At 42.3% G+C, this 23,430-nt stretch overlaps 1 protein-coding gene across 2 annotated transcripts in view; it reads left to right on the top strand.

The window, feature by feature from the left end:
* B3GLCT (beta 3-glucosyltransferase) overlaps window positions 1-23,430 on the top strand; it is a 604,827-nt gene that overhangs the window by 376,395 nt on the left and 205,002 nt on the right. For both annotated transcript variants that reach the window (XM_040340455.1, XM_040340454.1), the window contains one exon: window positions 23,150-23,226. In XM_040340455.1, coding sequence (XP_040196389.1) covers window positions 23,150-23,226 — 77 coding nt within the window. The remainder of the gene's footprint in view (window positions 1-23,149; window positions 23,227-23,430) is intronic.

The following is a 23,430-nucleotide window of genomic DNA, read 5'->3' as shown; positions in this document are numbered from 1 at the left end:
TTGATATGTGCCTTTTAACCACTTTAAAGGAGTTGTAAGGCCCCGTTTCAGCGGACATGTTCAGTCGTCTGTACGTCCGACCGGACAATTTTCCGGCTGGTCGGACAGGTTTCCAGCGGACAAATGTTTCTTAGCATGCTAAGAAACATGTCCGCTGGAAGCCTGTCCGTCGGACATGTTCGGTCGTCTGTACAGACTCACCGTACATGTCCGCTTGGCCGAAAGCCATCGCATGCGTCGAAGCATTGACCTTCCAGGGCCGCGCACGTCGGCGCGTCATCGTCGCGGCGACGGCGCGGCCACGTCACCGCATATCGTGTCCGCGCGGATTTCTGTCTGATGGTGTGTACAATAAAATCCAATGACCCGGGGGGGGCGGGGTCGAGTGTATGACTCGGCAGTGTGTTTGCAAGGTAACCCCCTCGGGAGAGAGGGGGTTATCTATTGTGGGGAGGAGCCGCGAGAGCCACCATGGGACCCCAGAACGGTAGGATCAGGGCCACTCTGTGCAAAACTTACTGCACAGTGGAGGTAAGTATGACATGTTTGTTATTTAAAATAAAAATGCAAACCTATAGTGTCACTTTAAGGACCAAGCCTTTTTCTGCGATTTGTTGTTTACAAGTTAATTTTTTTTTGCTAGAAAATTACTTGGAACCCCCAAACATTATAAAAAAAAATTCTACCATCCTAGAAAATAAAATGGCTTGTCGTTGCAATACTTTGTCACACTGTATTTGCGCAGAGGTCTTACAAGTGCACTTTTTTTGGAAAAAAATACACTTTTTTTAATAAAAAAATAAGACAACAGTAAAGTTAGCCCAATTTTTTTTATATTGTGAAAGATAATGTTACGCCGAGTAAATTGGTACCCAACATGTCATGCTTCAAAATTGCACCCGCTCGTGAAATGGCGACAAACTTTTATGCCGCGTACACACGATCATTTTTCATCATGAAAGAAAGCGTCGTTTTTCAGCATGTCCAAAAAACAATGTTTTTCCAACTTCATCATTAAAAACGACGTTGCCCACACACCATCGTTTTAAAAAAATGATGAACAAAGCGTGGTGACGTACAACACGTACAACGGCACTCTAAAGGGGAAGTTCTATTCGCCTTTGGGCTGCTTTAGCTGATTCCTTGTTAGTAAAAGACGATTCGCGCTTTTTTTGTCTGTTACAGCGTGATGAATGTGCTTACTCTATTATGAACGGTAGTTTTACCAGAACGAGCGCTCTCATCTCATAACTTGCTTCTGAGCATGCGCGGGTTTAAAACGTCGTTTTAGCCCACACACGATCATTTTTTATAACCCGAAAAACAACATTTTTAAAAACGACGTTAAAAAATGCAGCATGTTCGAATTATTTTTTGATCGTTTTTCAGAAACTGAAAACTGCAGCCCACACACGATCATTTTAAATGACAGTTTTTAAAAACAACGTTTTTTTTCATGCTGAAAAATTATCGTGTGTACGCGGCATTACACTTAAAAAATCTCCATAGGCGACGTTTAAAAAATTCTACGGGTTGCATGTTTTGAGTTACAGTGGAGGTCTAGGGCTAGAATTATTTCTCTTGCTCTACCAATCGCGGCGGTACCTCACATGTGTGGTTTAAACACCGTTTTCATATGCGGGCGCTGCTCACATATGCATTTGCTTCTGCACGCTATCTCGGCGGGAGGAGCACATTTCATTTTTTTTTCCTTTTTTCTTATTTTACCTTTTATTTTTTACACTGTTCTTTAAAAAAAAAAAAATACTAATAATTGTGTCACTTTTATTCCTATTACAAGGAATGTAAACATCCCTTGTAATAGAAAAAAGCATGACAGTCAAAAAGACCTCAGATCTTATATTTACACTAAAATGCAGTAAAAAGATAAAATAAAATAAAATTGTCATTTGAAAAAAAAAAATGTCCCTTAAGAGCTATGGGTGGATGTGACGTTTTGATGCTGCTTTGGCCCTGAGATGGTATGGAGATGGGTGGGGCCATCTTCCTCTCAACCATCTCCATACCCAACCAGCACAAGGATCTGATCGCCTCTGCCGCTGCCAACGGCTCAGGTAAGCGGTGGAGGGCACGGGAGAGCGGCGGAAGGGGCCCTCTCCCGCTGCTGATTAAAAGTGATCTTGTGGCGAATACGCTGCAGAGACCACTATTATCGGAAACCGGACCGGCCACTGAAGAAGAGGATACCAGGTAGCTAGATGCTGCCATAACAAAGATATTCCTATTCAAACAGCCGAAATATATCGGAGTGCGGCGGTCCGCAAGTGGTTAAGTTTACATGTTCTCTTTTTGCTTGCACCTCCAAGTACTCCAGTATTCTCTCCCACTGGAAAGACATGTGAGTAGGTTAATTTGCTTGTGTATTAATTGCCCCCAGTATGTGTATGTACATAAGATAAGCATCCGGCTCCCAATCAGCGCTCCCAGCTGTTTTTTTTACAGGGACAAATAGGGCAGGCTGTTCAAATATGGTCTAGGCATATTTTTCTAACCTGGTACTACTCTTGCTATTGACGTCTTTATAGGGACTGCCACTGCTGAACCTCTTCAGAAAATGCCAGTTGCCTGGCTGTTATACCGACCCTCTGATTTGAATACTTTACTAACCTGAAAGTATGCAGATTCTGGCTGATGTTTTTAATGTCTGTTTATGCTTTGTCTCTGCGTGGACTACATCTGTGGATTCATGCTCCATAAATCTCATTTTCATCCACCTTTTTAATTTTAGTCTTCATCGCTTGACTTTTTATTTTAGCTAAACAAAGCTGTCTTTGCATTTGGAAATATTTAAACAGACATTTGTTTTTCTTAATTTACCCTGTCCCTTGACTAATGCATTAGCAGCTAAAACATTTCTTCTGTTCATTTTGTTCCTGTGTTAATGATGGGTTTATTTTGGAAGAACTGGCATTACTGTTAGTCCTCAACATTTTTGGGTTTGCTTAAATAGGCCAGTTCAGCTTATAGTCATGACACCAGCGTATACAGTTTGAATAACTCTGCTGCTGTGCTTTTAATTGATTACAGCAAGATCACTTTGTAAATGAGAAACCAAATTGCTGCCATTATCTCACTTGGCTGTTAAATTAAACAAAACAGAACTAGCACAATGTGGATGTCATCGCCCTATTTGAAGCCCAACATTCTCGCATGGGACAGTGGTTGGACTAGAATAATCTTCCAACTCATACATCCTCCTCCCAGGGGGTACCATCCTTTTATCTAAATGTGTTTAGTTTGTTACAGTACATCATGTACTGGCAGGTACAATATGTTTTCCTAAATAGCACATTTTGATGTCTCCCGCTGTTATTGGTTTTATATGTCTTCCCCTCCCTTTATTATGTCAGTCAATCAGGAGGAAATGGCCTTATTATATAGTTAAAATGATTTGACTAGGACCGGCAGCTGGCTCAGTCTTTCAGCAAGCCTCTGAGAGCCTAAGCCAATCACTTCCGCCCCCTCCGCAGCCCTCCAAGAATGCTGGAGGGGCAGAGCAGAGAGCTGGTGACTGACATTCACTGGCTCTCTGTTGACTGAAAACTGTGCAATCAGCAGTCTTTTATCCCTCAGTTCTCGGTCTTGGAGGTGGCGTGGAACAGATACAGCATTGGACTGATACGTGTTTGTTTGTTTTTTGTTTGTTTTTTGCATACACATTACACAGCTTTGGGTTTGACCATCAATTTATTAAATTACTACAGCTTCTAGGTGGGCATATTGAGATTTTTCCACTTACCAAGGGCAGTAGACAGGGATGTCCCCTTCTCCCCTCTTTTACTAGCACTTCTGGTTGGTCAATTAAGGGAATATCCTGATTTTATGGGTCTACAGGTGTTAAAGTTGGATTGTATGCAGACAATATGACTTTTTTTATTTTGACCTTTCGTAACATGTTACACCCATGTTTAGGGGGGGTGAGGTGAGAGAAGGCTGGTACCAACTGACCAGCCTTTTAAGTGGAGGGAATTTGTTTTAATAATATGATTGCATAAGTGTGCGCACACTTAAACTAATACTTGGTTGAAGTACCTTTTGATTTTATTATATCACTCAGTCTTTTTGGGTATGAGTCTATCAGCATGGCATCACCCCACAGATTTCCAATCAGATTCAGGTCTGGGCTCTGGCTGGGCCATTCCAAAACTTTAATCTTTTTCTGGTGAAGCCATTCCTTTTGTTGATTTGGATGTATGCTGAAAGATGAAGTTCCTCTTCACGTTCAGCTTTCTAGCAGAAGCCTGAAGGTTTTGTGCCAATATTGACTGGTATTTGGAACTGTTAATAATTCCCTCTACCCTGACTAAGGGCCCTGTTGCGGCTCAAGAAAAACGGCCCAAAGCATGATGCGGCCACCGCCATGCTTCACTGTGGGGTATGGTTTCTTTTGGTGATGTGCAGTGTTGTGTTTGGGCCAAACATATCTTTTGGAATTATGGCCAAAAAGTTCAATCTTGGTTTCATCAGACCATAACACATAATACAAGTCTGGCCTATGGGGTAGAGTGGCAAGATGGAAGCCTTTTCTTACAAAGAAAAACATCCACGCCCCGCTAAATTTTGAAAAAAACACATCTGACAGCTCCCAAAAGCATATGGGAAGCATGTGGAAATGCACATGCTTTTGGGAGACTTCAGATTTGTTTTTTTCAAAATTTAGCGGGGCTTGGATGTTTTTCTTTGTAAGAAAAGGCTTCTGTCTTGCCACTCTACCCCATAGCCAAGATTTATGAAGAACACAGGAGATTGTTGTCACATGTACCACACAGCCAGTACTTGCCAGATATTCCTACAGCTAATTTAATGTTACTGTAGGTCTCTTGGCAGCCTCCCTGACCAGTTTTCTTCTTGTGTTTTCATAAATTTTGGAGGGACGTCTAGTTCTTGGTAATGTCACTTTTGTGCCATATTTGCTTCATTGTGTTCCATGGTATGTCATTAGATTAGCCTTGAAAATTATTTTGTACCCTTCTCCTAACTTATACCATTTAACAATATGATCCCTCCGATATAGAAAATAATTTAATCCAGATGGCCACACTCCAACATTTCTTTATTGGTTAAAAACCATACAGCAAAAGATGCAATCAACAGCTGACATGTTTCACACCGTAACTACTGGTGCTTACTCATAGCTGTTCAGCTATGAGTTCCAGGTTTTAAGAGATGCGGAAATAGTGCTGAGATAAGATCTCTGAGGTTGTATCCTGCTTGCTCCTAGAGTTACTTTTAGGTCAGACGCTAGGACCATGTGCTCTACTCAGAGGGGGGGGGGGTTCCACAAATGTTTAAGTTGGTTTAGAATTGTGGTTTTATATTTTGCAATGTCAGGTGCCCCAAGTCTGGCATGTTTAGTTGAAAAGTATTGAGGCTCGTATGGGGGATAAAGGAGTACATCATCCGCGTACAAGCCAATGGTATGTTGTACATCTCCCATTTTAATGCCAGAGATGTGGTGATTTGGAGTGCATGTGCTCTGCAAGTGGCTCTTTAACTAAAGAGAATATTATGGGAGGTAGGGGGCACCCATGTTGCACACCATTGGTGATGGAGAAAGAGTTGGATAGAAACCCAGATGTCCAAATGCTGGCACTAGGATGAATATAGAGCACCTGGTTGTCTGAGTAAATTCGTCCCAGACAGGTCAAATTTGTTTAGGGCTGCTTTTAATTAAGACCAGTGAAATCTGTTGAACGCTTTCTCTGCATCTAAAGAAATAAGCAGAGAAGTTGTAAGATGATGCTCTACCCACTGTAGGAGGTCAATGAATGTAGTGCCATATGAGGTTTGCCTTCCAGGGACACATCCTACCTGGTCAGGGTAAACCAGGGGAGGAGTAAATTTGGCAAGGTGGTTAGCAAAAAGCTTTGCATATAATTTGGTATCTTTATATAAAAAAATAAAAAAAAACAACAACTGTAAGACAGCGGCATAATGTGATAGTATGCAATTCTCACTAGCACATTATTACATGTTTACATGAAACACACAGACAGCGGTGACCAGTGAGGGCGCGGCTCGCGCATGTGCAGTAGGCAACCATGCAGTAAAGCCGTAATGCTTCACTTCCTGATTCCCTCACTGAGGATGGCGGCAGGGGTAGAAAAGAGACCCGCGATTGCTCGGCCTCGGCTGCCGACATTGCAGGCGCGCTGGACAGATATGTGTCCACTTTTTTAAAAGTCAGCAGCTGCAGTATTTGTAGCTGCTGGCTTTTAAAAAAAAAAATTTGGGTGGACCTCTGCTTTAAAGGGTTAGATCACCTTTACCAAAAAACTGCCTGTGCGTAAGGGACGTCTTTAGATTAAAAGAAACTGTTCAGCTCTGTCTGAAGTTATATAATGCCCTTGCTATAGGTGTAGACCAGCCCTCAAAATTTCCACTCACCTACTAGCATTTGGCGAGTGGATTTAAGCTGGGGGTGAGTGATGACAGGGCTGCATTACCAATCTCCCTCCAATCTGTGCCTACACTTAGAGTCCCGATGAGATTGGCGGCCGAAGAGGAAAAATGCATGCTCGGGAAAAGTAGTCTGTTGAGCCGCGCACAGGCAGAGCAGTACACAGGTGCTCTCCTTACAATTCTCATTAAGCCATGGGACCTAACAGTATGACCTCTCTGAGCCTGCCCCCCTCCCCCGGGCCCCGACCAATGTAGCTGGAGAGCAGAAAGTAATGAGTGAGGTGGAGGATTGCAAAAATTACCACTCCGGTGCAGCGCTCACTGAAAGTTGCCCTGACATGAGAGCGGTAGCCTTCTAGTTTGTGCAGTTTTCTTCTCCTTGTGCTCTATGTAAGTGTCCAACAGTTTAGCCTGAGCACTGCGAACAGACTGGTCTCAATGTGTGCTGTGCGCTGTCAGTGTGTGCTGTGCTATGGTGTCAATGGCTGTGCAGTTGTGTGGATCTCAGCGCTGGATTGTACTCCCTCCCGCTGTGCTGCAGCTCCTCTCCTCTCTGCCAGCCTGAATAAAAGGGGGAAGTGGGGACATGCAGGCTCCTGATGATGAGATGAATGGGAGAGAGAGAGAGAGAGGATGGATGGGAGTTGCAGAGGAGACAACAAGAGAATGGGGAAAAGACCCAGTTCTAGTGCCCTGTCCCTCTGGTCTGCCCCCAGTGCCCTGTCCCTCTGGTCTGCCCCCAGTGCCCTGTACCTCCTGGTCTGCCCCCAGTGCCCTGTACCTCTGGTCTGCCCCCAGTGCCCTGTCCCATTTTGTTAAAGTTGTTGGTAATATTCAATTTTGTAACTTGATTCTGCATAAAACATTTTCATTCCATGAGATAATCTACGAGGGCGTGTTTACGGGTGCAATTAGGTGCAGGGCAGTGTATGAATTAGGTGGGGCAACTGGTGGCGAGTAACTCTTGAGGCCTGGCTAGTAGCTCAGGACTTGAAATTTTGAGCCCTGGTGTAGACTATTTGATTTCCTCCCGAAGCCTGACTTCAATACTCCCAGGATGTTGCAAAGTGAGCCCTAATTATTCTGCTCACCTCCTCCATTACAGGAGTGAGCTCTCGAATGCTGAGCTCAGAGCTACTGCATCAGAAAGAGAGCATGTGTTTTAAATCTGAGAAAGAGCTCACTCCTGCAATGGTGATGGTGAGCAAGAACAACTAGGCCTCACGTAGCAGCCTCCATGCAACGTCCTGATAGTATTCCAGTCATTCTTCAGGAGGTATGAAAATGGGCTACACCTATAGTAAGGCCATTATTCAACTTTAGTCAGAGCACAGTTTGTTTTTATCTACAAACACCCCTCACCTGACTAGGCTTTTTTTATATTCGGTAAAGGTGAACTAACCCTTTTCCTCTAATAGTACAGAAAAAGAGTGTGTGTTACTTCATGTCATAGTGCTTTCTACTTTGATAAAGTTCACGTAATGCTAATAGCCTGTGTTTTCTTTATTATTACAAAAGTACAGGACATAAAATGATTAATTTTAGGGAAAGAAATATGTATTTTTTTTAATTCAGGGTACATCTTAGTAAAGGAAACAAATAGGTATATTTTTCCCATTTGCACCTTCTGTGCCTTTACAGGCAGAATCTTCAAATAAGTATTATTTTTTTCTGCTGAAAGAAATGGCGAGCAGAAATTAAATAGCCATGAGCAGCATGATAGGTCAGTGTGACCTTACATAAACACTTCCAAATGAGATGTGTTATCAGTAAGTTAATGTTCCCTTTACTGATTTATGGTGCCTGGACTTGTATTTTAAGCCTCTCTTGGTTCATAATATCTGCCCTAACAAGCATTACATCTTGCCATTTGCAATGCCACTTACAGTTTTTATTTAATTAAAAAAAGTTTTTACACAATGTGCTTGGCATACTAATAAACTTTTCCATGAATATAAGATACGATATGCACAATGGTGTTTCATCTGTTTTTACCAGCTAGCTAGCATAATGTTTCAAACAGCAGCATTGGGGAAGAGCACTGCACTAGCACTTGCATTTGAAGACTGTGTTTATGACATATGTTAAGGGTTACCAGACCACTAAGGCAGAAATAATGTTTGTATGGTACATTGAAACTCTTTTAGGTGTGGATTTTGCATCTGTTAGGTGTGGTATTGGCATTAATATTGAAAATATGACTAATCATGTCTTATTTAAGGATACCAATCACATGAAGCCATTTATTAGCACATCGTTTTTTGAATCCTTTTAAATCATAATGATAACAGAAAAACCCTAAATGGCCCTGATAAAAAGTTTACATACCTGGAAATGTTTGGCCTTGGTACAGACACAGAAGGTGGCACACACAGGTTAAAATATCCATCAAAGGTTAATTTTCCACATTTGTGGCTTTTTGAATCACAATTGGTGTATAAATAGTGAATAGTGAATGAGTTTGTTAGCTCTCGCATGGATGCACTAATCAGGGTAGACACTGAGCCACTAGGAGATAGAAAAGAACTGTCAAAAGACCTGCGTAACAAGGTAATGAAACTTTACAAAGATGGAAAAGGATATACAAAGATATCCAAAGCCTTGCATTTGCTAGTCCGTACTGTACTGTTCAATCACTTAATAAGAAGTGTAAAATGTGGGATCTCTTGATTACAAGCCAAGGTCAGGTAGATCAAGAAAGATTTCAGCCACAATTGCCACAGGAACTGTTTGGGATACAAAGAAAAACCCACAGGTAACCTCAGGAGAAATGCATTGGAAAAAGATGGCGTGGTTGCTTTTAAGGAGCACATACTATGATACTTGAACAAAAAAGAGCTGCATGGTCAAGTTGCCAGAAAGAAGCCTTTCCTGTGCAAGTTCCACAAAAAAGCCTGCTTACAATATGCCCAACACCTTGACATGCCTTATTGGGCCTTTTTGTGGCATTGGCGTAGTAAATGCTTCCTTCTGGCACCTTAACCATGCAGCTCTCTTTTGTTCAAGTATTGAATTGTGCTCATTAAAAACAACCACATTGTCTTTTTGGAGAGCAGCCTGTATTTCTCCTGCGGTTACCTGTGAGTTTTTTTTGTATCCTGAGCAATTTTTTTGCCAGTTGTGGCTGCATTCTTTCTTGTTCTACTTGACCTTGGGTTGGTATCAAAAGAGCCCCTAATTTTCCACTTAAGTGATGAAACAGTACTGACTGGCATATTCAAGGCTTTGGATATCTTTGTATATCCTCTTCTATATAGTTACGTAGTTACATAGTTAGTCAGGTTGAAAAAAGACACAAGTCCATCCAGTTCAACCACAAAAAAATAAACAAACAAAATAAAAAACACAGTACAATCCCATACACCCAACTTCATACCCACAGTTGATCCAGAGGAAGGCAAAAAACCCCAGCAGAGCATGATCCAATTTGCTACAGCAGGGGAAAAAATTATATCTTTATAAAGATTCATTAACTTGTTATGCAGGTCTTTTGACTGTTCTTTTTTACCTCCTCGTGGCTCAGTGTCTAGCCTGCTTAGTGCATCCATATGAGAGCTGACAAACTCATTGACTATTTATACACAGACACGAATTGTGATGTAAAAAGCCACATGTGTGGGAAATTAACTGTAGTGTGTATTGCAGCCAAAGACTTACATTAACACAGATGGACTACATGTAAATTAACACAGGACTGAATGTACACAGGCTTTCCAGCCTGAAAGAGGGGAGAGAGCTGGCTTTGATTTCTGCATGGGCTTTTTCACCCCCTCCTTTTTCCTGTTTTCACTGACTGAGTAATGCAATGTGAGCTGACGCACACAGAGTTGTGCATTCAGCAGCCTCTCTTGTGCCCCCATTGGCTGGAAGAAAACAAATTAAAGGCACTGTTACAACAGCCATGTGAGAGACTGTACTGAACTGCAGGTAGAGCTGCAATGGATTCTGGGACATGCAGTTCCCACACAAAATGGCCCCATAGACCGGTATACCGGGAAATCCCAACAGGCTTTGCTGTCAGGAAAGTAAAAGACTCCATTTTGTGTCCTGAGTTAAAGGTCAGTCGATGAGGGAGCCAGACGTGATCTGAGGGGCTTCTGTTACCCACAGAAGGAATCCATTCAGCCACAGTTCCAGAGGTCGGTGTTTTGATCCTGCCACAGCTCCAGAGGTTGGTATACTGATCCTGCCACGGTTCCAGGAGTCGGACGACGGCAGACATCCAGCCTGAGAGGGATCCTGGCTATATCTCCTGGTGTTCCTGAAGGCGTGGGCTGATCCAATTGCAAAGTGGTAGTCGTTTTTTTGGGGTAATTGGTCGGTTGATCCTTTGGTTGCAGCATGGGTGAGCAGGCATTTACCCATCTTTAAAGACATGATAGTCAGGCAACATTGCCTCACCTGTGCCCACATTTGTTGGAACACTTGCACCCTGATGAACAGTCAATACATTCCACTTTGCCTACTTATACTGCTAGCATCCTACATCTGATTTTTGCCTGCCAGGATACTTTCAAGTACCCCTTTTGTTTACTCGTGCTCAACAGGACACCAAGTGCACCAACGCCAGACTAGCTGAAGATCCTGGATATCTCCATTGTGAGAAACCTTTCTGTTACTCCAGTATCAGTAATTTATTGATCACCTTTAAAGGGGAACTCTCATGTTAAATGTTAAAGTGATAAATTGCATTTGTGGCCTATTGCCTCACATTTAGTTTCCTGGGACTGTGATTTCAGGATTTAAAGGATACAGACTGACTGTTGCGTCAGATCAGTTCCCCTTTATTCCTGAGTGTATAGGCCACTCTTGACCTATTTAAGCTGTTTGACTGTGTTATTTTGAAGTCTGCATTTTGGGTTTGATTAACACTATTAAATACCACAGTTTGCCATTCTTGAATATTGAGTTACCAGATCACTGTGGAAAGTCTTCCAGCAAACAAACTTGCTGTTCACTGCATCTGTGTCTGTTATACTGTGTTTGCAAGTACATTGTTTGCTAGGTGTGCCAGAGGGGCTGAGACAGTTCTTTGGGGTTGAGAGGCAGAGTAACGGACTGAACAAACAAAACCAGCTCCTTTGGGGGGTTATCGCTACATAACCTTTAATTGCCATTTTAACCTGTGTGTGCCACCTTCTGTGTCTGTACCACGCCAAACATTCCATGGTACAGTGGGGATTGAAAGTTTGTACACCCCAGGTAAAAATTTGTATTAACCAGTTAACAACCGCCCTATAGACGATATACGTCTACAAGGCGGTTGCTTAACTCTGGGAGGACGTCCTCCCAGAATCGCGCTCCCTCCGGACCCGGCGCATCACGGATCACGGTAAATCGCCGCTGATGGCGGCGGTTTACCACGTGATCGCTCCGTCCAATGACGGAGCGATCACTAGTAAACAAACCGGCGTCATGTGATGACACCGGTGACTCCCTCCCCTCTCTGTACCGAACGGTACAGTGTGAGAGGAGAGGGGGGAGAGAGCAGATGCAGCATGAGTGCTGTGGGCTGGATCTGTGACACATGCAGTCACAGATCCAGCCAGCCATTGAGATTGACATTACCTGGTCTTCCCAGATGATGATTGAGAACAATCCATGACACTGGCAGGTCTCAGCTTTGCAAACGGGGCAGGAATTCCGACAGATGGAGCCTACACACGGTCGGAATTTCTGACCAAAAGCTCACAAAGAACTTTTCTTGTTGGAATTTACGATCATGTGTATGCGGCATAAGCGTGGTAAGTGAATCCTTGACTTTCCGCAATCAGACATCAATATTACAGGCTTGGAAGGAGGCCACTTGATTGTTGAATTATACATTCACCAAATTTCAGTATCAGCCAATGCCATTTTGGATGTAAGGTTTGCAGCAGTCTTACTGGAAAAAAATTGTGCTTCGTGTGCTACAATGGATTATTTGGGTGATATGTTGCGCTGTCATGAAATGCAATGCTTTCTCAATACAATGACGACCTAGAGTATATCAGAAAAACATTAAAAAGTTCTCCACAATATTCAAAATACATCAAATAATGTAATGAAGTGAGTATCCATAAACCAGCAAAAGTCCTTAAGTGAAGAGAAAATGATGTCCCCCCAATATCCAACAGGTGTACCACCCCGGGCTCCCCAAGGAATAGATGGGACAATTATATCTTCTTACCAGATATGAAAGCCTGTTTACGCATTAGTGAGTAATCACCCCTTACTCCGGGTATATGCCAGCTTTACTGTTCAGCCTGTTTAAGGATGCCAGTGATGCATACAGTATATTGGTCTTATAGGAACGATCATGTGACATGCCAAAGAGAAAAGGAAACAAGCTCATTGCGCAGCATTCATTTAAAAACACAAGAGTTTCATATCAGAACTATTTACAGCAAAAAACAACAGGTCAATATCTAATATCTACGTGTGATAAAGTGAAAAAAGCAGCCAGCACGATTTGTTGATCACCAAACATAAAATCGATAAAAGTCCAGAATGCAGCGCTTAAAATGGTAATGAGTCCAAAGAGGGAGAATGAAATACACCCGTCACCAGCTTCATTGTGTAAATAAAAGCACTCGCAACAACGTGAGACTTCAATCTGCTTACTAGACAGCTGTAAATAGTATGCATATAATGGAAGCCCAAAATCACATCTCCATTAATCAGCTTGAAATCCAGCCCAGGGTAGTGGCAAGTCATCAAATGATATTCACACAGTACATTTTTCCTTAGATTCTCACACCAGATGAAAAACATTCAGCATATCAGCCAGCGGTAGCAAATGAAGAAATAAGTCCGCCAATAGTGAAGCCAGTAATGAAAAATATAACAAATGTATTCGTAGTAACTTCCAGTTTTAGTACATGAATGAATGCATCACACAATTCCAACGACCGCAGCTTTCAACATGCTAGTGTCGACCCGCCTGACATGTTTCATTGCATTAAATATCATCAGACGCATGGCTAACTGACACAAACACGCCCTTATATCTGTATGGCTAATGGCATCTGTCACAGGTGAGCTGACCCCCTGATTAACCTATCTCTAAGGGATGCACTCGGCGAAACGCTGCACGTTCACTGCATGCGCGTAATCGTGGAGTACATCGCATTGGCTGGATGATCAACGGAGTCTGACGCGGAGGTGTCAGCCGCCGCGTCATCTCGTCTACCCTTATGCAACCATCGGGACTTGCTGTGCACAGCATCCCTTAGGAATAGGTTAAAGCGGTAGTAAACCCGCTGACTTTTTTTTATTTTTTTATATTTTTAACACCTGTCAGGGAAAAGGCATAATGAGCTAGTATGCACTGCATATTAGCTCATTATGAAATACTTACCTTAGAACGAGGCGTCGGTGTTCCTCCCGGTCCACGTTGAGGCAGCTGATGCCGCGTACACACGATCAGTCCATCCGATGAGAACAGACCACTGGACCGTTTTCATCGGTTAACCGATGAAGCCGACTGATGGTCCGTCGTGCCTACACACCATCGGTTAAAAAAACGAACGTGTCAGAACGCGGTGATGTAAAACACAAGGACGTGCTGAAAAAATCGAAGTTCAATGCTTCCAAGCATGCGTCGACTTGATTCTGAGCATGCGTGGATTTTTAACCGATGGTCGTGCCTACTAATGATCGTTTTTTTTTCTATCGGTTAGGAATCCATTGGTTAAATTTAAAACAAGTTGGCTTTTTTTAACCCATGGTTAAATAACCGATGGCGCCCACACACGATCGGTTTTGACCAATGAAAATGGTCCATCAGACCATTCTCATCGGTTTAACCGATCGTGTGTATGCGGCATGACATTTCGCCTCGCTGGTCTTCCGCGTATCGTGGCTCCAGCGATATGAGTGGCTGGAGCCGTGATGTCACTCCCGCGCATGCGCGTGGGAGACTTCTTTGCGGCAAGGTCCGGTGGGCGCCGGGCCTTAAGCCAAAAATACCCTGTGCGCAATCGCCGCTGCATTCAGCGGCTCATTGCAAGGGGAATATCTCCTAAACCTTTGTTTTTTTTACCTACAGGTAAGCCTTATTATAGGCTTACCTGTAGGTAAAAGTTAAAAAAAATTGCTTGTCAGCTCACCTGTGGCAGATGCCATAAGCCATACAGATATAAGGGCGTGCTGGTGTCAGTTAGCCGGCACGTCAGAACGCGGTGATGTAAAACACGACAACGTGCTGACAAAAAATGAAGTTCAATGCTTCCAAGCATGTGTCGACTTGATTCTGAGCATGCGTGGATTTTTAACCGATGGTTGTGCCTACTAATCGGTTTTGACCTATCGGTTAGGTATCCATCAGTTACATTTTAAAGCAAGTTGGCTTTTTTTTAACCGATGGTTAAATAACTTATGGGGCCCACACACGATCAGTTTTGACCGATGAAAACGGTCCATCAGACCGTTGTCCTCTGTTTAACCTATCATGTGTACGAGGCCTAAGACGGCACCGCTATTTCCTTACCTTGCGCGACGTACGTTTCGTCCAATAGAAAGTCTTCTTTGGAGCAGTGAGTCTTACTGTCTTCTATATTTCCATTATTTTTGTTTGGCCATCCATTGTGGGACTGGGGCATCCCAGGTAGTGATGATCAAAAAGAATAGCTGTGTTCTCTAGTGAAATAAATAAATATTTTTCTCTGCATTTATTGGAGGATACAGCGCCCACAGCTTTTTTTAGGGTGCCTAGTGTCCAACTTCTTTTGGTGGATATATACCCAGTTAATGATGATATAAACTGAACATAACAAATGCAGAGAAATTGATTTTAAGTTGAGGACAACAAAAAAAAAAAATTTTTTTTTTTTTTTACTTGTTTTGTATAAACTTATAAGGATGAACATAGGAATGTCCTCATCATGCCTTGTTTATGGATAATTCCCAGAAGAGTCTTGTCATAGATTTGTGTCCATACTAGTAGGAGATTTATGTTTAACTCTGATTGAAACCTGACGCAGTGGGGATAATTTACTAAAGGCAAATCCACTTTGCACTTCAAGTGCACTGCAAGTGCACTTGCTTTAGATCTGAGGGTGTCATGCAAGGAAAATGAAAAACAGCATTTTTGCTTGCACATGATTGGATGATAAAATCAGCAGAGCTTCCCCTCAGATCTACAGTGATCTACAGTGACTGCGCTTGCAGTGCAGAGTGGGTTTGCCTTTAGTAAATCAACCCCACTGTCTGCATCACCTTTACAAAAATACATTAGGACAGCTTTAGCTAGTTACAGGTTGTTTTGTGTCACTGTTATTTTGATTTTAATGGACCAAGAACAGTGTTTTTCAACCTTTTTCAGTCAAGGCACCCTTTTTAAAAATTATGGATAATCTTGAGACACTCTTTAACCACTTGCAGCTCTCGTTCTGGGTGGACGTCATATGACGGCTTACCCAAACAGCCGCTCCCACGTGCTCTTTCATCATGTAATCGGCTGTGTCCAATCACAGCTGGTAACATGTAAACAAGGAAGTTCCGGTAATCAGACAGAGTGTGTGGCGAGGAGAGGCATTCAGCGGTTTCTCCTCGCAGGGGACAGTAAGAGATGTAATCAGGGCACTGATGATCAGTGCACCGATTACATTAGAGCGCCAGAAGTGGCAGCAATCAGTACCCATTAGTGATGCCAGTCAGTGCTGGCTTTCAGTGCCACCTTTCAGTGCTGGCCATCAGTTCTGCCCATCTGTGCCACCTATCGGTTCCACCCATCAGTGCCGCCCATCGGTGCTCATTAGTGCTCCTTTATCAGTGCCCGTGCCACCTTATCAATGCCCATAAGTGCCACCTCATCAGCGCACATCAGTAAAGGAGAAAAATTACTTACAGTATTTACAAAATGTAATGACAGAAACTAAAACTTTATTTTTCAAAATTTTCGGTCTTTTTTTTGTGCAAAAAATAAAAATTCCAGCAGAGATTAAATACCACCAAATAAAAGCTCTATTGTTTGAAGAAAATAATACCAATTTCACATGGTTACAGTGTAGCATGGCCGCGCAATTTTCATTCAAAGTGTGACAGCGCTGAAAGCTGAAAAATGGCCTGGGCAGGAAGGGGGTGAAAGTGCCGTGTAGGTAAGTGGTTAAAAATGGACAGTCTCGAGGCACCCTATTCTAAAATGTAAAAACTATTCTAATAGTATTACATACTGTAATGCAGGAACATCCACAAGTCTAAGTAGGACACCCAATGTTTGAGGTGATTTATTCTTCCAAAGCAAATACACTTTTGCACACTGGCACTGACTAATATTCCTGTGTTTCTCCATCACTCAGCTAATGTGACCCCACCGCTGATGGAGAGGGGTAGGGGAGGGTCACACAAGGATGCTACGCAGACAATAATATCCTACTTATCAACTGATGAGGCCATTTGTCGTTAGAACACCGACAGCTAGAAGATTCACACAACTGGAAATTCCAACAAGAAAACCCTGTTTTTTTTCCATGACGGAATGTTGGCTCAAACTTGTGTTGCATACACACGGTCACACAAAATTCCGACCGTCAAGAACGCGGTGACGTACAGCACTACAACGAGCCGAGAAAAATGAAGTTCAATGATTCTGAGCACGCGTCAAATTGATTGCGAACATGCATGCTTTTTGTGCGTCAGAATTGCATACAGACGATCGGAATTTTGAGAACCAGCTCTCAAATTTTTGCTGTCGGAAATTTCAACAAAAAAAAGTCAGATGGAGCCTACAATTTCCGACCAAAAGCTCACATCGAACTTTTCTTGTCGGAATTTCCGATTGTGTGTACGCAGCATAAGCGTGGTAAGGGAATCCTTGACTTTCAGCCATCAGGCATCAATATTACAGGCTTGGAAGGGAGGCCACTTGATTATTGAATTTTACATTCACAAAATTTCAGTATCAGTGTAACTAAAAGGCAGCCTTTATCCACACGCCAGCTTGTATACAGTTTTTGGGCAATTTTTAAACAATTTGTCAAGGCACCCCTTAAGTAACCTCTAGGCACACTGGTTGAAAAAGGGTGGACTAGAGCAAGAATATATTCAAAGAAAAATAGAACTTGTTTTTAATAGCCATAGGTTTTTCTGTTACTTGAGGTTTAGTTGCTGAGTTACAGCATTTTTTCCCCAAAAGTCAACAGTCAAACAGAGAAGTACAGTATAACTTATTTTACAACACATCTTTGTTCTAGATATTTTAGACTAAGAAAAGCTTAGGACCCCTGTCTTTTTTTACTGTTATAAGGGCTCTGTTAGAAGGTTTCTCTACTCAATTTCCATCTTGCAGTAAATGGTTTCACCATACTGGAAGTGAGAAAAAAAATTGCAACAGTGATGCAGCTATAAACAATCTAATATAGGTTATAGTCTCCCCCTGCAGCCTCATGCAGACAGGGCTTTAGCAAAAATGAGCTGCAAAGCCACTACCGAGGCCAGGAAAAAGTGGCTGTAAAAACTTGCCTTTAGTAGCTTTTTGCATTGACGTTAATGCACATTTAGCCACGCTAACTTTTAGCAGTGATTCTCTGCCTCTATTCAATGATTTCCTATGAGAGCCCATTGATTTGAATTGAAGTCGCACCAGAAGTCAGATCATGATGATCCGACTTGAGGTGCGGCTTGTGCGCTAAGGATCTTGAAGGGGAACCCTCGCCAAAATGAAAAAAAAAAATGGGCGTGGGGTTCCCCCCAAGGCCATACCAGCCCCCTTCGTATGAATTTTAAGGGAAACCCCCACACGGAAAAAAAAAGGCATGGGGGTACCCCCACCCCAAAGCACCTTGTCCCCATGTTGATGGGGACAAGGGAGCCTTTCTGACAACCCTGGCAGCGGAAGACATCAGCAGAGAGATGAAAAGAACCTAAGGATGAAGACCTCACCAGAAAGAGAGACCCCGGAGCTGCTTTAATAAATTACTTTGTCAAAAAACTGTGTACTCTTTTTTTGTATTTTTGACACAATTTTGTGTACCCCATACTCATTCACATAGAGGTGTTGGGGTCTGGTAAAGGGAGCTTCCAAATTCTGAAAAGCCACCCACCCGCAGACCCCGACAACCAACGACCAGGGTTGTCAGAAAGAGGCCCTTGTCCCCATCAACATGGGGATAAGGTGCTTTGGGGTAAATTACTTTTTCAAAAACCTGTGTACTGTTTTTTTTTTTACACTTATTTTGGTTGAATGGGTATTGGTACAATGTACCCCATACTCATTCACATAGGCTAGGGGGCCCCCTTGTTAAAGGAGGCTTCCAGACAAATGGCCCAGGTTGTCGGGAAGAGGCATCTGTCCTTATCAACACGGGGACGAGGTGCTTTGGGGCAGGGGGCGTTCAGGCTCATTGTCTCATTGTTGCACTAGATGTGCAACAATGAGATGACCTCCAAAAGAGGAATGTTTTTTTCAGGTGGAGGTGTCTGACATTTTCTTCCCTACTCATCTTTTCTGACTGTTTTTCACTAGTTTTTCATTTGGCTAGGGTCAGTGTCACTACTGGTAGCATGAGGCGATACTTGGACCCTATAAAGTTTGCACGGTCTTAAGATCATGGAGGAGATTCCAGGAGACAGGCAGTTACTCTAGGAGAGCTGGACAGAGCTGTAGAAGGTCCTTAACACATCAGCAGGACTGGTATCTGCTAATTTGTGCAAGGAGGAACAGGATGAGCACTACCACAGACCTACAAAATGACCTTCAGCAGGCCACTGGTGTGAATGTCTCTGACCAAACAATCAGAAACAGACTTCATGGGGGTGGCCTGAGGGCCCAACGTCCTCTAGTGTGCTCTGGGCTCACTGCCGGACACTGGAGCTCGATTGGCATTTTCCATTGAACACCAGAATTGGCAGGTCCACCGCTGGTGCCCCATGCTTTTCACAGATGAGAGCAGGTTCACCCTGAGCATATATTAGACGTGAAAGGGTATGGAGAAGCCGCGGAGAATTATGCTGCCTGTAACATCGTTCAGCATGACCGGTTTGGTGGTGGGTCAGTGATGGTCTGGAGAGGCATATCCATGGATTGACGCACAGAACTCTACAGGCTACACCATGGCACCCTGACTGCCATTAATTATCGGGATGAAATCCTTGGACCCATTGTCAGACCCTATGCTGGTGCAGTGGATCTTGGGTTCCTCCTGGTGCACAACAATGCACGGCCTAATGTGGCGAGAGCATGCAGCCAGTTCCTGGAGGATGAAGACATTGATGTCATTGAATGACCCCCATGCTCACCTGACCTAAATCCAAATGAACACCTCTGGGACATTCTGTTTCGGTCCATCCGGTGCCGTCAGCATGCTCTGGTCCAGATCTGGGAGGAAATATCCCAGGACACCATCCGTTGTCTCATTAGGAGCATGCCCTGATGTTGTCAGGCATGCATACAAGCACTTGGGGGCCATACAAACTACCGAGGACCATTTTGAGTTGTTTCAATGAAATTGCAATGAAATTTCAGCAAAATAGACTAGCTTGCTGCATCATTTTTTCACTTTGATTTTCAGGATGTCTTTGAATTCAGCCCTCTGTAGGTGGATCATTTTCATGTCCATCAAATGATGTGCCATCCTTTCATTCCTAACACATTACCCAGTCCATATCAGTATAGATATCCAGCATGAAATGTTTGCCCATTGAGATCTGATATGTTTTCAAAGTGTCCTTTAATTTTTTGAGCAATGTATATTAGAGGTGCACCGAAATGGAAATTTCAGAACCGAAACGAAACCGAAATAAAAAAAAAATGTCAGGCCGAAACCGAAACATAATTTTTTTTTTGGAATAATTGTATGTTAAAACAGTACAGTCGGATTGCAAAAATGTATGAAGCATCCTATCACTGTCCCCCAATTGCCACCTCTTGTTTCTTTTTTTTCTTTTTTTATTACTTTATCACTTTTTTTTGTAGCTTGTCGTTTTACTTTTTTTTGTATAATTTTCTTATTTTTAATATTATTTTTCTTATTCTTTACTTTTTAATTACTTATTTTATTAATTGAATTATTATTTCTTATTTTTGTACACTTAACTTTATTGCTATCACACAGGAGAAAACAATTCCATGTGTGATAGCAATTGGAGGTGACAGGTTCTCTTTATTGACCCTGTCGGCTCCAAAAACAGGAGTGCATTGGCGGCAGGGACAGGAGCCAGACTCGGCAGCCGGGGGAGGTATGTGGGGGGAGAGGGGAGGACGGATGGCTGCACAGTGCACACATGTTATGCATGTTCTGCTAATGTATATATATATATATATATATTTTTTTTTTAAAGCGGAGACCCTGGAGAATAAAATGGTGTTTGTTTCAATATTTTTTATCACACTGTATTTGTGCAGCGGTCTTTGAAATGCAATTTTGTTTGGAAAAAAATACCCTTTAATAAATTAATTAAAAACTAAACAGTAAAGTTAGCCCAATTTTTTTGTATAATGTGAAAGATGATATTACACATCTTTATTTAAAGCAAAGCATTGTGATTCTCATTTTGGCCAGAATCAAGCAGCTCTACATTTAAATGGGATGCAATTAGTCTAAATTGTTGTAATTAGGAGTTTTGCAGTCAGGGATAAAATCGAACTCTTGAGAGTATCCTATTTAGTAACAGAAGAGGATGAGTGTCAGGTATGTGGAGAGCACACAGAAATAATCAATATAGATAAAATGTTTGCTGGCTCATGGATTTGACAGACTCCTTCAGGAATTAAAGATTATTCTTCTACTAATTGAAATAAGAGTCTTTTTCATTGAACACGTTTTTATGGATTGTGGTAAGAACCATGTATTGAGAGGCATTAAAATTAAGCTACAGTAAACCACTTAAAGCGGAGTTCCAGACTAAATTGAAACAAAGTCCTCATCAATTGAGCACAACCTCCCCTTTGCCTTTTTTTGATATTTTTCTTTTGTATTCCTTCAGGACTTCCATCCTACCCTACCGCAGCGAGGTACCTAATCATTGGCCCCTCCCCCCCCCCCACTGCCTTCTGGGACCTGTGTGTCCCCCAGAAAAGAATGGCACTATTCGGAAAGCGCAGTGCGTACTTGCATGTGCGCAGTAGGAAACCGGCAGTGAAGCCTGAAGGCTTGCCGGTTTCCCTTAGTTGCAATGGCGGTGCCTGCACCCAAGCCCATGGACAAATTGGCTTTCTGGGGGCTACCAATGCGGAATCCCTGGACAGGTAAGTGTCCTTAAAAAAAAATATATATATTTTTTCAGAGGCTGGAACTTTGCTTTAATACACACATGAAATTGTGACAAATGCATTGTCAGACCTCAGCCACCTTTGTCAGCTTGTGACCAATGGTTGATCAAACTCACACTGCGCTGTCACTGAGATGTGACAATGAAGACCCATGACCTTTGTCTTGCATTTTTTTTCTTTTTTTCTGAGTTTACAACCACTTTAAGCTCTTGTCTACCAGGGTACCACCTGGCTGCTGCCCATGGTGGTTTCTGTGCTCTTCCATTCCCTCAGGACAATAGGAAAATGTCTTGATTTTACTCTGCAACGAATGAATGATGAACGAAGGATTGCATCATGTCTGAGTTCAGAGTTGTTACTCCCTGCCTGCTGTGGCCAGGGAAGCTGCTAGTCAAGCACACACTTTGCTTGATTTGGTGCAGTCGAGGCCGGGGATGACATCAGGGTTCTAATAGACCCCTGTCATCTCCTTATGCTCCATTTGCACCTATGCAGTGTGATTTTAGCATTTCTGCAGTGCTTTTTGCTGTTTTTTTACAGCGATTTTACTTCAATTTTGATGTGTTTTTTTGCATTTTTTGGGGGGGGAGACATTTGTTGGGCAGATTGAAAACACAAATCATGGTAAAAACGCACTACATGTTTATCTGCAGCTTCTGCATTGAAGTCATTGAACCAAAAAAAAGCACTGTTTTGTGTTTAAAAAAGTCCCGGACCCTCTCCAAAAACACAGAGGCACAAAAATGCATTGATGTGAATGTGTTCCATAGGAACGTATGTTAAAAATAATGTCCCGCATTTCTGAAAAAAGCATGAAACAACGCATTGGTGTGAATGGAGCCTTACAAAGGACCTGGCATCTTCCCTTGTTATTGTGATCGCAATAAAATAAAAAAAATCTGAGATTTCAAGAGCTTTGATAGCATAGATGTCCACTGCTATGGACAATTTTCAGTTCCATGTGGGATACCAGCATAATTTAAGTACGTTTACTGTAGATGTTCTCTACTTTACTGCTTAATTCATCCACATGGATATTGTTTGATTAGGATGGAAACTAACTGTATGATTGTCTCTATATCAAATCGGCAGCCATTTCAGTCTTTCTCATTGTATTAATAGTTTGAGTCTTTATACAAAAGGTGATGGGGTTTGTGAATGTAAAAAAGGATCATATGTGGTTACTTATAGCACATCTATGTTTAATATTTATTTCTATACTTGTTGCAAGTTGCTTCTATGCATGTCCGTTTGCCTGGAAGTAAACCTGCTAAATTTGGCATACCATACTGAGCACTTAGGCTTCAAGGTTTCCCACTCCAGAGCATGCGATTAACTTTCCTTAATAATGGCAATAAAATGATCCTGAAAAATAAGTGCTTAGAGAGCAACTTTCATTGCAGTGGATTATAGTGCTGAGGTTAAGTAAATGATATATAGACCTCTTTTGTACAAAATTATAAGTAGTATCGGGATAATACACCCCACCCCTTTTTTAAAGTTTTAATTTACTTTTTTTTTTCTCTCTCTTTTAAGAAAGTGCCCCCTGTGATACTGCTGCATGAGACAGTGGAAAATGAAGGAGCATGGACTGTTCTTCCTGTTATTCCACAGTAAGTATCCAATGTAAATTCTGGTAACATTTACCTGTAGATTTATCAACTCAAATTTGAAACTGTCTTCATGTGGTGCGAAATTAAGCTTAACGTGCAGTCACTGTAGGTGAGACATATACAGTATATTTTATTTTGCTTTATGATTAGCAGACAGCTCCATTTTGTCTTAAAGCATAACTGGGTTGGCGTAGAGCATATACT

The sequence above is a fragment of the Rana temporaria genome, chromosome 2 (assembly GCF_905171775.1).
Source record: "Rana temporaria chromosome 2, aRanTem1.1, whole genome shotgun sequence".
Classification (NCBI taxonomy): Eukaryota; Metazoa; Chordata; class Amphibia; order Anura; family Ranidae; genus Rana; species Rana temporaria.
The sequence above is the reverse complement of the archived record's forward strand: the minus strand, read 5'-3'. Positions and strand labels throughout refer to the sequence as shown.